We start from the raw sequence: 14,667 nt of genomic DNA on the forward strand, positions 1-14,667 counted from the left end.
AGGGTCGCGCCCCACAGTTTGAGAACCACTGGCTTAAAGTGTGGGTTTTTAGGTCAAGATAAGGACACAAGTTCAGTTGTTTAGAATCATTTTTAATACAAAATGTGCAGCTGCCAGCTCAGAACTTTGCATCTGTACAAATGAAGTCAGTACATGTTCATGTCCAATATATGTAGAAGGTATTCACACATTAGCAGCATTTGTTCCAGCAAAAGATTCCACTGCACACATTTACCCATCATGCACTGCCTTGATAAAGATATATTTACATTCGACACCGCTCTCCAGCCTTCACAGGGCATCTGCCGTCACCGTAAAGTTGTCCAATGTCTGTTCACTCCGGTGTTAAATATGTTGCCATAAAATCCTACAGTCCTGCACTGCTGTCTTTCTCGGGACCTTTCATGTTGTTTTATAACTTGCATTTTTTTTCAAAGTATTGTTCTAGGAATTGCAATTGCCACACAGGTCATAAAACTTTCTTTTAAAAAAAGGATATTAATTCGAGTAAAAGCCTGGAAGAGCAAGGTTTCACCTTGACTGCGCGAACAACATATTTTACAATCTTGTCCACAGTAATTGTTTGTGGGTTATTATGCAAGAAATATAGTTTTTTTTATTGGTCAAAGATGCATTTCGTCCCTCCAGATAAATCCCATGAAGCTCGTCTTGTTGTGCTTTGTAGGTCGTTAGGAGAGCAATGGAGTCAACTCCTTTTCGTTCTCCTGTGTCTACCGTATTATACAGTATGCACCGCATTCATCACTCATTAAATGTGTGGTTAACAGCATATGAAAGGAATATTTCCCCCACAGGACCGGTCTTTGTTGTGGGCACTTTGATGCTGCTGGCAGTACAAAGTCCTGCAGGATCAATGTTGTATATAATCCCGGTGAGGAACATCCCCTTTTGGTACAAATGTGCTATAAAAGGGTGATTAAATGCTCTGAAACAGGACTACATCGTGGTGCATTGTGGCCTCGAGGACATTCTCAGGCGGAGCATCTGTCGACACAAAAATCAAAATTTCAGATATTTCTGGCAGACTTGCAGACAGCAAGACACGATCTAGTAGGGGTGAGTCAAAAAATTGATACAGCATAGTATCGCAATATTTTGCGTGGCGATATTGTATCGATACACGGAACTTTTATTTAATCAATTCTAAACGTTTTGGTCCTAGAATAATAAAATCCATTAATTTTTTTGGTGAAAAAGTTTTCCTTTGGGGACAATTTGCGGTTGAAAAAAAAATGGTAATAAATGGCATTATGTCGCAATATTATGGAAGCCCATTCACACCACACACCAAAAAAAATTAGGACCAATACACACACACTCAAAAAAATTAGGACAATACATTTTTTTTGGGTGGGTGGGGTCCTATTTTTTTTTGGTGTGTGTGTGGTGGAAATGAGCTTCCATACAATATGCAATGTATCGCGATAATATCGCATCGGGACTTAAGTATCGTGACGATATTGTATCGTGGGACTTCTGGTGATTCCCACCCCTAAGATCTCGAATGGAAAAGTGTCTCATGTCAGTCATCGTAGATCCTATATTATCTGACGTCCTTTTGAAAAGGCAATCATTTGTTTTCTACGATGTATGTTGACCTCACACGGAGGATACTCCGCATGGAACCATCTTTTGTTCGACCGCCATCGGCTCTGTTGTGTCATGATGTGTTATGTTAGCTGCCATCAACGCAGACCTCCACATCGTCACATGGCTGTTCACCAGCGCTCCATCTTTTTGACACTCATCACAGGTTGCACTATTTTTTTTTTCCTTCTCAGACTTTTATGTTATATATTTAGTGGTATAATTCACAATATTACACAAGAAAAAAGCGAAATGTGCGTAGAAATGTTTCTTTTTTTAATTGCCCAACACCTTGGTAATCATCTTGCAACTTCTTAGCTTTATCTTTAGACCCCTTTGGGATCGCCTTACATACCATATTAGGAACAACTGGACTTAAGTTAAGTCACTTCAGAATCGACAAACATCAAATGATTAGGTTTTTCTCTTTTTTTTAAATGCGTATCAGAAAAGCTTCTCCACAACAATGAGGGAGTAAAATTGTCACATATTATATATATATAATAGTTTTTTGAGATGCAGGCTTTCAAGTTACACTGTAAAGGTCTCAGAAGCTTGGACTTCAGTTCAAAACGAATTAATTAATAAATAATAATGCCAGGTAAGGGATGCTAGAACCTAAAAGAGATTGGGCTATTGTTCACTTTGGTACTTCATACGTGTGTGCGGCCACCAGAGTATTTTAGGGCTGATCACTAAGCGGCTCAACGGAGAAAAAAGGCTTTTTTTCAAACTCTCGGGACGACACATTCAGTCACCCTTGTCAGCCCGTCTGAGGCCGAGACGCAGCCGACCACCATCAAATGCCACAGGTGTGCTTCTAAATTAAATTTACCGCTCTGCACATCTCCTTTCCCCGCTGTCTTCCTCTCTTCATGTGACGCGTCTCGTGCCGGGACAAAGCTGTCTCCCGGAAGCTATTTGTATGTCACGAAATATAGGGGCTAAATACATTTTGTTCCACGCTTTTCATTTGTGATTATCACGACTGCGCCAATATTAACTCCCTCCTTTGTCGATTCTTTTTTTAAGTCCCGTCACCACACGAGTTGACGTTTTTATTGTGTTATTGTGAATATTTTCAAATGTAGATATTGTCAAGCGAACAATAGCGTCAGTCCTTCGTTAGCTATCGTGGTGTATGTATTCCAGTCGTGTGCTCCTTAAGAGGTTTTGCAGTCCTCTCTGCTTTGAATGCTTTTTTGAAAACTCCTTTTGTGCACCAGCTCATATCTACTGGCAAACACTCGCCATAAATTCTACGACAGGAAATGGAGCCGTGCCACGTCGGCGCCGAGCCCGGGGAGAGATACAGTTCAGCGGTTCGCAACCTTTTTCAGCTCGCGGCCCTCACAAAGTGAGACGATTGCTTTCCTTAAAAATGCTGAAGGCACGAATGTGCAGAACCATAAACTATGGCAGCAAAGGATTTTCACGAGGTAATAACCGTAGATAGGTAGCGGCAATAGTTCACTTCTTAAAAGAACCTTTTGGAGCCATAATCATGAAATGATTTTTTTTTTAAAAGAACAAAGCTTTCTGATAGTCTGGTCGACAAGTTTACTTTTTTTTTCTTCAGTTTTTTAATTTACAATGCGGAGGAGAATGATCCAAATCAAAGCCTGGCATTTCTTCTTTTTTTAAAATACATTTTGGCAAACTGGGTGAATCTGCAGCGTCGCTGTTGCAGTCCCGCTCAGTGATTAAGGCTCAGACGCTGGGTGTATTTACGAAAATCTTGCACAGAGCGGCTTTAATTAATAATTAGAAGTAGAATTAAATTAAGCATTTACAGTGTTCACACTTCCTCAGTGTAAAAAAGAGATATTTATGAAATTGACTTCCCGCCCACTGTGGCTTCTTCTCAGCGGGTACAAATTCAAGTTAACAAGGACACAAGTTCAGCAGCACAGACTGTACTAATACTGGCAGTAAAAAGTCCAAAACACAAAACCAATACTGCAGGGAAACCTCTTTGCTACTCTTCTTTGTACACTTTTTTTTTTTTTTTTTTGAAATGGCAGAAATAGGACTGAGCATGTCCCAGCTGTCATGTTCAGGGGGCTTCCACTCCACATACAGTAAGAGCCTCTTCCTGTTATTATACACAAGGTATGACATTAACATCAAATTACATTTTTCATGTGCGTACAGTATGCACCTGGTCAGCGCTCCGGTCCACTTCCCCCGGGAGCTAAACCTGTGCTTTACAATAAGGAAACTCTGAGCTGAGAGTCTAATCTATGGGCGGTGGAAGCACCAATGAAAGCGCCGCCTATCATCTGCTCTTTCTCCTCTTACGCCCATATCAGATTTCTATTCTGAGCCTCATCCAAGATGAATAGCCCGAGAGACAGCTACATCAGCTCCTGCGTCTCTGTAATTGGTGTCTGAGATCCCACAGAACTCAATAATAGCAGAAGGTTAACAGGTGAAAAGCGTGATACCGTTCAATGTTGCCAACGGAAGTAAAAGGAATAGTGTCTCAGTGTGTTTTGATCCATCCACACAACCTTGATTAAGAAGATTGGCTTACATTTTTAGTGTTTAATGTTTCTTAAATATCAACTAAGAAGTATTTATTCTCATAAATGTTAGATATAATTAGATTTAAACCATGTTTTCAGGGGCTTTAAGTCATTTTTCAAGCAAAAAATGGCTAGAAATTGCAGGTCCAGTCCAGTTTTCACTGCAAATGAATTGTCTTTGGGGTTTTAGGACCTTACCTTGGGGGGGGGGGGTCTAACAAATCTTGACGGCCATTTATTTAACATTTCCATCCGTTGTTTAGCCGATAATGACTTGGTGTGAAATGGATACGGATCAGGATAATGTCACTAGGATGTAAGAAAAGTAGGTCATTGTGAAAGCTCAGAGTTTTAACCGTGATCCACTCCTCCGTTTGCCTTTGTCTGGATCGTGACTGTTTCACAAGCTATTGTGTGATGTAACACACTACGGGGACAAAACTGAGCCACGATCCGCCAAGGGGAGACTGTCGCACATTGTGTCAAATCTAAAAAACACAAGGTGCATAGTTTGAGTAGAGACTAAGTATGAGCTGCAATCAAACGATCCAAAAGGGGATCTCATGGTGTGTGTTGGCTCCTAAATATGTTTGTGTGAGCAAAAACAGTAAAACAAAAAACATCTGATCTTGATTAATATAGTTTTTTCTTTACAAGTAAGTGGTCTTGAATAGAAGAAAAAGGAGCATGTTTTGGCACATTCACCACACAGTGATATTGTTCCCCTCCAAAATAAAAGCATCTTCAAAAGACATAAACTCATATCAGGTATGATAGATCATAAGAGCGACCCATTTGACCTCTGAAATAAGCTTTGTCCGGTCATCAATGTCCATTTGTGAACACATTTTACACGTTGGTTGCGTTTTTAAATTTTTTTTTATCATAACGTGTCTACATGTTATCCCGCTTGTCCAATGATGGAAAACTCAACGTTGAGACGCCGTGAAAAACCGCATCACTGTGATGACCGGGGGACCACGGTGAAGACATTTTGGTGTTCTAGCCACACGGCCCCTGCTGAGCTCCAACAACTCCTCCGTTTTTTAAATTTTTTTTAGTTGGCGAGGGCAATTTTTCCTTGGCTCAATCAGAAAATAGAAAGACACTGGCTACTGAGTTAGAGCGTTTCCACTTGCGGTGATGGACGAGTGCAAAGTCTGTGTCTCGCACCGCCGACATTTGCAAAAAGACTGTTCAGTGGGGTAGCAATCAGTTTTGAATGCACCAAGGTAGCAACCGTTACTACAATTGTTGCACGGTCATTACACGGCACCAAGAGTCCACTGCAGCAGCAAGCAGCAGCAGCCACGATTCAGACAGGATGAATCTTTCGACCACTGCGATAAACCTTCCCCAATCCCCAGAAACAGAAAAGACTTCGGCTTCTTCCGTGTTCCTTCACAGGCATCCATTTAATCACAGCTTCCTCCCTCATCCCGCCTCAGTGATCATTGTACAAATTTGAGGGAAATAAGCATTCTGGCAGCGCGGTGGCCCTCGTGCCACAGTCCAAACCCCCTCCCCCACCCCCTTCCCTTCGGGCCTTCTCCCTTGCGGTCCCTGTTGATCTCCGCGGCGTTGGCTGATTGGCAGACCTACAACTTTACACATCAGCGTCTGGCTTCACCACCAGTTTCAGGGCCTCGTGCATGCCGGCCGCCGACAGCTTCCGGTTGATGTTCCGGTAGCGGCACCGCAGGAGGTTACTGTAGGTGGTCCTCAGGTCGCGGTTGAAAAACGCATAAATGAAGGGATTAATGAGGGAGTTGGCGTATCCCAGCCACAACAGAGTTCTCTCCAGCCAGAGCGGCACGCAGCTGCACTCCACGCCGCAGACAAACGGCCGGGCGGTGGACACCAGGAAGAACGGCAGCCAGCAGAAGGTGAAGGCGCCGACCACGATGCCCAGGGTGGCGGCGGCCTTCTGCTCCCGTTTGAAGATGGACTGGTTTTTCCTCTTCCGGCGTTGGTGTTGCTCGCCGGTCTTGAGGAAGCGCGAGACGCGCGTGCTGCACTCCTCCTCCACCTCGCGCTGGAGCTTGAACGCCGCCGCCACGCAGTCCAAGCTCTCCTCCTCTTCCTCGGCTTCCGGCTCGCCCTCGGTGCCCTCGACGCTTCCGGTTTCGCCCGACACCGCCGGCCGCTGAGCCTCGTGCCCCCGCCTGGCGCCCCGGGGAGCCGCGCCGCGCTCCCCTTCCCTCGGGAAGCAGGTGATGGTGTGCTTGGCGGCGCTGAGCTTGGCGGCGCGGTAGATGCGGTTGTACATGATCAGCATCACCGACATGGGGATGTAGAACGCCACGGCCGTGGAGTAGACGGTGTAGCCAAAGTCCTGGCTGATGAGGCAGACCCGGCCGTCGTTGACGTTCTGCGCCCAGCCGAACAGAGGAGGGAGCGTGATGGAGGCCGAGAGGAGCCACACGGACAGCACCATCTTGGCCATGCAGCAGCCGTTTTGCCGCACGGGATACGTCAGGGGTTTCGTGATGCCCAGATACCTACAGAGAACGAAACGTGCGTGAGGAATGATTTCACAAACAGGCACATTTATACAAGTTATACTCCAACGCAGTAGTATTTTTTCTGCCTTTCGTTACCCGTAAGTGATACCTCATCCACCTTTTTAACAAGGTGCCCTTGGGCAAGGTGCTATATGTTCGCCATATGCAGCCATGAGGTTAAAAACTGTCCCAATATGCCAAAAAAGACCATATGTGATCAGCAAATCTTCCAGTTTTAAGTAAAGCTTTGGTCTACATGTCTGGGTTGTTTGCCACTGTTATACAGTTTTAAACAATATTCACTTGATTTAACCCAACAGCCCACAACAGAAATGCAGGCTGTAAAGGAATGATTTCATTATTTCTTTATACTTATAAAACTACATGCCAACAAAAAGATAGGAATCATTTATCAAAGTCATTTCAACTTCGGATTTGGTGCAATTTCAGTAATTTTCTGCATTGCTCCCCGAATTGATTCAACTCCCACGTGGACCCTTTTGTATTTAGGATGTTCAGATAAAAACGAACCTGGTGCGCAGAGGACAACGAACCGAGCACACCGAAGGTCACGAGCCTCACCGTGAGGGACCAAGTGTCCTTGAGAGAGACCCTGAGCCACAGTGAGACTCCGCGCTTTGACCTCCCCTCGTCTCTGTGACTAAGCGACCAAATATCTTTTGAGACTGCAGACCTTTTTTTATTATTAAGAATATGGCGTGGGGGAGGGTGGGGGGGGGGGGGGGAGTGGGATTAAATAAAAATGAATAGGTTATTGACAAATGTTTCTACTGGCAAAATCTACGTGTGGAAAATTGGCTTTATTCAACTTTTACGCATCGCAGTTTGGGAACAGTGTGCAATAAAATAAGATTATTAATGAACGAAGTGTGTATTTTCTGACAGTCTGAATAAATATGAAGTCGCTTTATATAGTGTGATTATTTGACATATCATATCACTGCATTTTGAAACAATCATTTAGTCTAAAGCACAACATAAGTTCATCTCACCTATCAATGCTGATTACGCACAGGCTCATGATGGACGCGGTGCAGCACATCACATCCATGGCGATGAAAACGTTGCAGAAGAACTGTCCGAATATCCACTGCCCACCAATCAGATCCGTGATACTGACGAACGGCATCACGGCCAGGGCCACCGACAGGTCGGCCACTGCCAGCGAGACGATCAGATAGTTGGACGGCTGGCGCAGCTTTTTGACGAAGCACACGGAGATGACCACCAGCAAGTTCCCGCAAATGGTGACCAGCGTGAGCATGGTGAGCACCCCGCCGATCAGGACTTTCTCAGCCCAGCCGTAGCTCAGGATCTGCTCGCCGCATTGGGTCCCGTTCGTCTCCATGACCTGCGGCTGACTGGTGGTGGATGGAGACGTCGTTGCTGCCGCCGCCGCCGCCGCCGCTGCTTCTGCGGCGCCCTGCGCAATCTTCAGCAGCCGGGGCGCGAGAGCCTCCGAGATCGTCATGATGGTGGAGTCCCCTGGATCTCCACCACCACCGACTCTATCCTCGAGCATGAACGACGACCTCATGTTGCCACTACCGACGGTTCCGTTATTCGATCCCGCAACAACCATTCTGCAGCCTTCCGTTCCTTTTTATCCATTGACTTGGAGACCCGTCCGGTGGTGGTGACATAGACGCGCACGGATGTGCCAGCGTTGGTGTGAGAAATGAGTAATTCCTTTCCACAGCCCCCGTCAGGGTAAACTACTCTGACATGCTCTCTTTGCCTCATGAAGCCTCGACGCCTTAATTTCTTCTATTTAAAACCACGCTCGTCATTACGCACGTGGCGCGCTGCAGGCATATTCCCAAAATACTTGACCTATAAAATGCGATTTTATTTTGTCTTGGTGTCCACCCTGCCAGCCACGCGACTTTTCATGCTCACGTGGAGAAGGATAGACACTTAAAACCCAAGGTGCGCGTATATACAGCTCACAGAAGTTGGCATGTGACGTCAAAAGGCATGTTGGATGCAGCCTATAGGCTTTCGAGAAGCCAATCTTAAAAAAAAAAAGGTGAACAAAAAAAAATTTATCCACAGACCACACAAACTCTTGGGCCTCTCTGGAATTAATTCCCCGGAAATCGTCTTGGCAAGGACAAACTGTGTCCGTGGATGAGCGTGCGTAATTGCGCACAGGGACCGAATTTTAGGGGGTATTTTGGTATCGCCTGCGATATTTAGCAGTTCACCTTCTACACACTCATGCGCACGCACATATGCATGCACACTGGAGAGAGAGAGAGAGAGAGAGAGAGAGAGAGAGAGAGAGAGAGAGAGAGAGAGAGAGAGAGAGAGAGAGAGAGAGAGACAAAGGGGTGAGATTACACAGCACGTGAATGGACAATAATCGATGGCGTGAAGGCTGTTGCCGGACATTTAGGAAGATTGCTATTATTATACAAATCATCCATCCAAGAAACACTAAGGAGCATTTTGACATATTTTGGATGATAACATGGTCTCATAAGGCCAGATTTTTTTTTGTGGGGTATTAAACGTTTTTCATTACTTTCATCACCACACAGGATGATTGAGTGAAGGCAGGTTCAATCTTATCGGCTGGTTCATGTGATGGAGAGCTGGAGAGCTGATTCTCATTTTTGGTTCAAGCGGAGTCATTCAATTATAAGAGTTGGGACAAGAGGTGCAATCTTCCCTCATCTCACTTTTAGAACTTATTTAATTTGTGTTGCTGGAGGGGAGAGCAGGAACCCAAAGTGCTCCCCAAGCCTCTTTTTTCCCCTAATTTTCTCATCTGAGCCCAATTATTGCATGATAACCTCATACGTGGGTGTGATACTAATGCGGATAGATGTGGATAGGAGCGCCATCAAGCGGTCAGAAGGAGCTCCTGCACGTCGTTGCTGCAGGAATTCATTTCTTTTCTTCTCCGTATGAGATTATGTGTTTAAATATTATATTTACACATTTTAGGTTGTATATTGTACAGTGTAAAGTACTTCCTTTGCTCTTACAATATGAATACATTATTTTTAAGCGCTGTGGTTCTCAGCCTGGGGTTCGGGCCCTTGTAGAGGTCCTCGAGGAGACATGGGGCCCACAGGGTATATCGCTCAATTTCACTTGATTTTGATCCACTAATAGTTATTTATTGAAGGCAACGTAAAAAAAAACAACCCTTGAGCTTCATTGGTTTAGGCCATATCGACACATCACCCCTTTATTTGAAGTTGAAGTTAGTCTGATTGTTTCATTATTAGGATTCAGGTGGAGCTTAAACTGCAGTAGCATCTTCAGGATGGAGTTTGTGTATCTTCTGTGAAAACTTTGTTTATTGCTGATTTTAACAGGTGATGTTGTTGATTTTGCCCTTTAGAGTCACATTTAATCAGGGTCACGGTGGAAAAAAAACAAAAAACCCTCTCCGCATGAGCTCCTGCTCACTTGACACCAGACTATAACTCTTGATTATGCAGCTCTGGAAGTAAGTGAGTACTCGCTGCCTCCAGAGCGATGGAAACAAATCCCTGCATCTCCACCAATTTGCTATCAAAGCCTCAAAAACTGCTCCCGTCAGCAAAATGTTAGAAACCACCACGGCAAGAATTATTGTATTTTTCAAGCAACAAGAGGCATCGGTGTCTTCGGAGCAGGTCACCGAACCTGCGGCTTCGTGGAAAACTTGTGCAATGACCTTCAGCGCTCTCCTGATGTTGTTATTTTTTAGCACACTCAGCAACTTTAAAATAGTTTGCTGACAGTTTTTGACATTTTTTTGCTCTGAAACTGAGACCGATGAGTTTAAAACTCCGCCTTGGGAATTGCAAACTTTTGGAACAAACACTTTTGCGCCTGACAAACCATCCAACACCTCTAGGATGGACTGATATGGAGCGAATGTGGAGGCGTCCGCATACAGAGTTCACCTTACACCCAACAAAATGGATGAATGAGGGTGTGTTTCTTTTGTCATCCAGACATCATCATCTCTCTGCACACATCAGTTTATTGTTTGACTGTTACTAATGCCATTTTTATGCACATGAGATTTAATATACTGACTTCATAAATACCTGTTTACCACCTATCATCTGCAAATATTGCATTAACTTTATCGTCTTTTTTTGGTTTTATTGCCCCACTCCACGATGCTGATAACAAGTCCAGCCAATGAATATATGAATACATGAATACATAAACGCCTGAATATCAATCCCCCCCATGCTAGAACTTGTTTTCCAATCACATAAACTGTATTTATGAAGGTCATGTTTTTTGTTTCTTTGCCATTCATCTTTTTGTGATGACATGTTGGATTTATATTGGGAGGCATTAAGTGCAGCGCATGCGTCACATTCCTCTGGTTGTTGGTAATTAGTTACCTTCAGTTCTCTACCGGCTCAAACTATCAGCAGCTCAATATTCATACAAGGACATTTGACTCTGAAAAACACTTTTTCAGTAGAAAATCGTGGACGTGGTTGTGAACATAAACGGCTTTAACTAAAGTTTAATTTAACGACATTCACCCAGCTATGATATTCATATTCAAACGGCAGATCCTTAAACTTGTAAATTAAAAGTAGAACGCAGTCTATATGCACATGTGCATGGCCGTGAGATTTCACTGTACAGTTTTGGAGAAATTTCATTCAAATTCAGCTTCAATGACATAATGATATTCATAATGTCCCAATTTCCAATATTCAAACGGCTATAAAAACAGATCCTTGCATTTGTAAAGTAAAGTTACAATGCAGCCGTGTTCTGGCTGACCTGTGCTATGTCCATGTGTACGGCCTTGAGATTTTATTGTACAGTTTTGGAGAAAAGTGTCTTCAAATTCAGCTTACATGTCATAATGATATTCATAACTTCACAATTTCCAATATTCAAAGGGCTATAAAAACAGAGTCAAAAGTCAAATTACAAGGCAGTCTTGTTCAGACTGACCCCTGCTCTGCCCATGTTTATGGCCTTGAGATTGTACATACATGTTTATGAATATCATTATGTCATTGACACTGATTTTGAAGTCACTTTTCTCCAAAACTGTACAGTAAAATCTCACGGCCATACACATGTGCATGGAAGAGGTCAGTCTGAACAAGGCCGCATTGTAAGGTTACTTTACAAATGTAAGGATCTGTTTTTATAGCAGTTTGAATATTGGAAATTGTAAAATTATGAATATCACAAGTATCTCAAGTCGGTGTGCGGTCGATGAAAATTTTGTCAGATATATGTTCTTTGCAGAAAATGAGCCAAGGCCAATAAGTCTGAGTTTGAAAAAAATAATGAATCATATCATTTTTGCTTTGGTGAAAAATGAAAATGGGTCCCACAGACCCGAACGCCATAGAAGGGTTAAAGATTTTACATAGAATATTTGAACTTACTTAGTTGTAGTTTTTAACACCGGGATCCATTATTTTACTGTTTATCTGTTTGTTATCTTGACCCATATGTATTGTCAATGGAATTTGTGAGTGATGCAAAATCCAATGTGAATGTAGTACTTCTGATGGTCCATGACAGGAGGATGGAGTTTTCATCAGTATGGTTCACTGCACTGTCCAAAAAGTCAGAAACTATTTTCTTTCCTCTATACATACATGAAACTACTCACCACAATGTCTGTGGATTATCTTGAGGAACCAGGGTATGATTTATTGGGAATGGCATTTCTGTTGAGTATTTTTAAATATATTTATTCGAAACTCACAGGAACAATAATTGTCCAGAAGATGGCGGTAATGCGGCAGTAAAGATATCCGCCGCTGCAAAGACAGTAACGAAGAAGAGTTTTCTTCTTCTTCTTGTTCTTCTACGTGCAGCTGTTTCTGTCCAGTCCTCTGCAGATTTCTCCTCGTTCTTTTTAAAAAAAAAAAAAAAGAAACACATTTTATTAAAGATGTCAGAAGATTTGCGGGCCGAGCTGGAGAAATACCTGCAGAGCCTAAACATCCAGACGACGTGCGTGGAGCACCCGCCGGTAAAAAACCCCTCCGCTTTCTCTGATCACTCCGCTGACGTCAACGAGTCCACACTTTTAACTATATCGTGACTCTTTTAAAGCAAAAGCACATTCATGATGTACGTCATTGAAGCTGTCAGATGAATACAATGCTGTAAAACGATTGAATCCTCTAGAAAACGACACATTTCCTCTACTTCAATCTTTAAACACACGGATGCATATTTTGAGCATGAGTCATTGGGAATGCACATTTCTATTCGGCTTTTTCCAATACACTTAATTGTACTAACTGTAATATAGTTTTCGCAATATATTTTGTGACACATTTTCGCTGCAATACCTTGCTGTGACCCGCAGGGGGCGCCGCATGCTCACTTTTGTCGCGTCACCGACACACATAGAGTCAATTAGCGTCATCCTGAGGCCCTCTACGCAGGCATGAGTGTATTTGTCCCACAGCGATTAGATTTCAGTTTCTAAACTGATCAGTCGGTTCAGCAGATATTAAACCTCAAAGTGTCTTCGGGAAAAGAAAAAAAAAAACAGAAATTGCATGAGAAAACATCCGAGAAATGTATGTTTTCCATCCTTTTTGCAGGTGTTCACCGTGGAGGAGATGATGCCTCACCTGCAGGACGTGAGCGGCGTCGTCACTAAGAACCTCTTCCTGAAGGACAAGAAGAAGAAAGGCCTGTGGCTGGTGTCGGCTCGCCACGACCGCCAGGTCGGCTCACACGTCTTTGCACATCCACCTCCCCCTCCCCCTTCGCGGCCATCCGGCCTTTCCGAAGAGGTCACGCTGCGTCCTGAATGCGGCGTCCCATAATCCTCTCTGTTCCAATGCAGGTGAACCTCAACGACCTGGCCAAGAAGCTCGGCGTCGGCAGTGGCAACCTGCGCTTCGCGGACGAGGCGGCCATGTTGGAGAAACTCAAGGTGAGAAACAGAGTTGTTCTTCAGTGTCAAGTCATTCTTCAGCCGCTGTCACCATCACGAACACTATCCCCATTGTTCACATCCCATTACAGGCTGGTCTGGTTTCCAGTCGCTGGTTCTGATAGCTTTCTTTGCGGTCTAATTTCTAATTTCTTTGTTCTTTTCCTCCGTCCGTCTCCCCTCAGGTGGGTCAGGGCTGCGCGACGGCTCTCGCTCTGCTCTTCGACCGGGACCAGAGCGTGAAGTTCGTCCTGGACCGGGACCTGGTGGAGGGAGGCCACCAGATGGTCTACTTCCACCCCATGACCAACGCCGCCACCGCGGGCCTCCGACCCGACGACCTGCTGCGCTTCCTCAAGGAAACGGGACACGAGCCCGTCCTGGAGAGCTTCGAGTAGGACCGGACCACACCTGAACCCGAGCAGAAGAAGTGGACCACGAGCAGGAAGCAGGGAGGAAACATGGGGCATGGAAATAACCGGCAGAGCCAAATATGAACTTTATTCTGCTTCAAGGATTTAAAAAAAACAAAAGGATGACAAATTACCAAATTAGGGCTGTCACGATATCTGACTTGTACGGCACAGTTAATGTAGCCAAAGTATTTATTTTACATGAGAAATATGTCTCTTTATTGGTAAATTAAAGCGAGCATGGGGAGGTGGAGAGAGTGTAACCGTTACTATATATATCAAATGATTTAAAAGGCGTTGGACTATTTACATGTTGTTGTACGTGTATTAACATGGTTTCAACGTTTCGGTTTTAAATATCACGGTCATTGTCAATACCGGTAAATTGTACATTTGTGAAAATCAACTTCCAGAGACTCTTGCCAAAATAAATGTTTGGTCCATTTTATCTGTTGATGTCGTCAAGAGCCGGGACTCATCAATAATGTGTCATAACTCCTGTTAGACATGGACACGTCTGCCTCTAGGGGGCACTGTTTATACACAGTGGAAAATGTACCACACACACATATAAATCACCATGTTTATGAGGCTCGACTAATGGCTTTATTAGTGGTTAATAAATCATTGAATTAAGTTTATAGATTAATTATGAGCCATTCATAAAAAAAAAAGTTGGGTCAGGAACAGTCACCCAT

The 14,667-nt window shown here is 43.9% G+C and overlaps 2 protein-coding genes across 2 annotated transcripts; one reads left to right on the forward strand and one right to left on the reverse strand.

Moving 5' to 3' along the window:
- Positions 1-1,335: 1,335 nt before the first annotated feature.
- On the reverse strand, positions 1,336-8,610 carry LOC137779814 (5-hydroxytryptamine receptor 7-like). The gene is made up of 2 exons (XM_068568008.1): positions 7,654-8,610; positions 1,336-6,637 (listed from the first exon to the last, which is right to left on the reverse strand). Exons 1-2 carry the CDS (start codon positions 8,241-8,243, stop codon positions 5,743-5,745), a joined length of 1,485 nt encoding a protein of 494 aa, XP_068424109.1. The 5' UTR covers positions 8,244-8,610; the 3' UTR covers positions 1,336-5,742.
- Positions 8,611-12,467: 3,857 nt separating this feature from the next.
- On the forward strand, positions 12,468-14,417 carry prorsd1 (prolyl-tRNA synthetase domain containing 1). The gene is made up of 4 exons (XM_068568009.1): positions 12,468-12,635; positions 13,219-13,344; positions 13,467-13,556; positions 13,742-14,417. The coding sequence occupies exons 1-4, from the start codon at positions 12,555-12,557 to the stop codon at positions 13,952-13,954; spliced, it is 510 nt and encodes a 169-aa protein (XP_068424110.1). The 5' UTR covers positions 12,468-12,554; the 3' UTR covers positions 13,955-14,417.
- The last annotated feature ends 250 nt before the right edge of the window (positions 14,418-14,667 follow it).

Source organism: Clinocottus analis, unplaced genomic scaffold (assembly GCF_023055335.1).
Source record: "Clinocottus analis isolate CAN_PGR_092001 unplaced genomic scaffold, fCliAna1.0.p SCAF_8, whole genome shotgun sequence".
NCBI lineage: Eukaryota > Metazoa > Chordata > Actinopteri > Perciformes > Cottidae > Clinocottus > Clinocottus analis.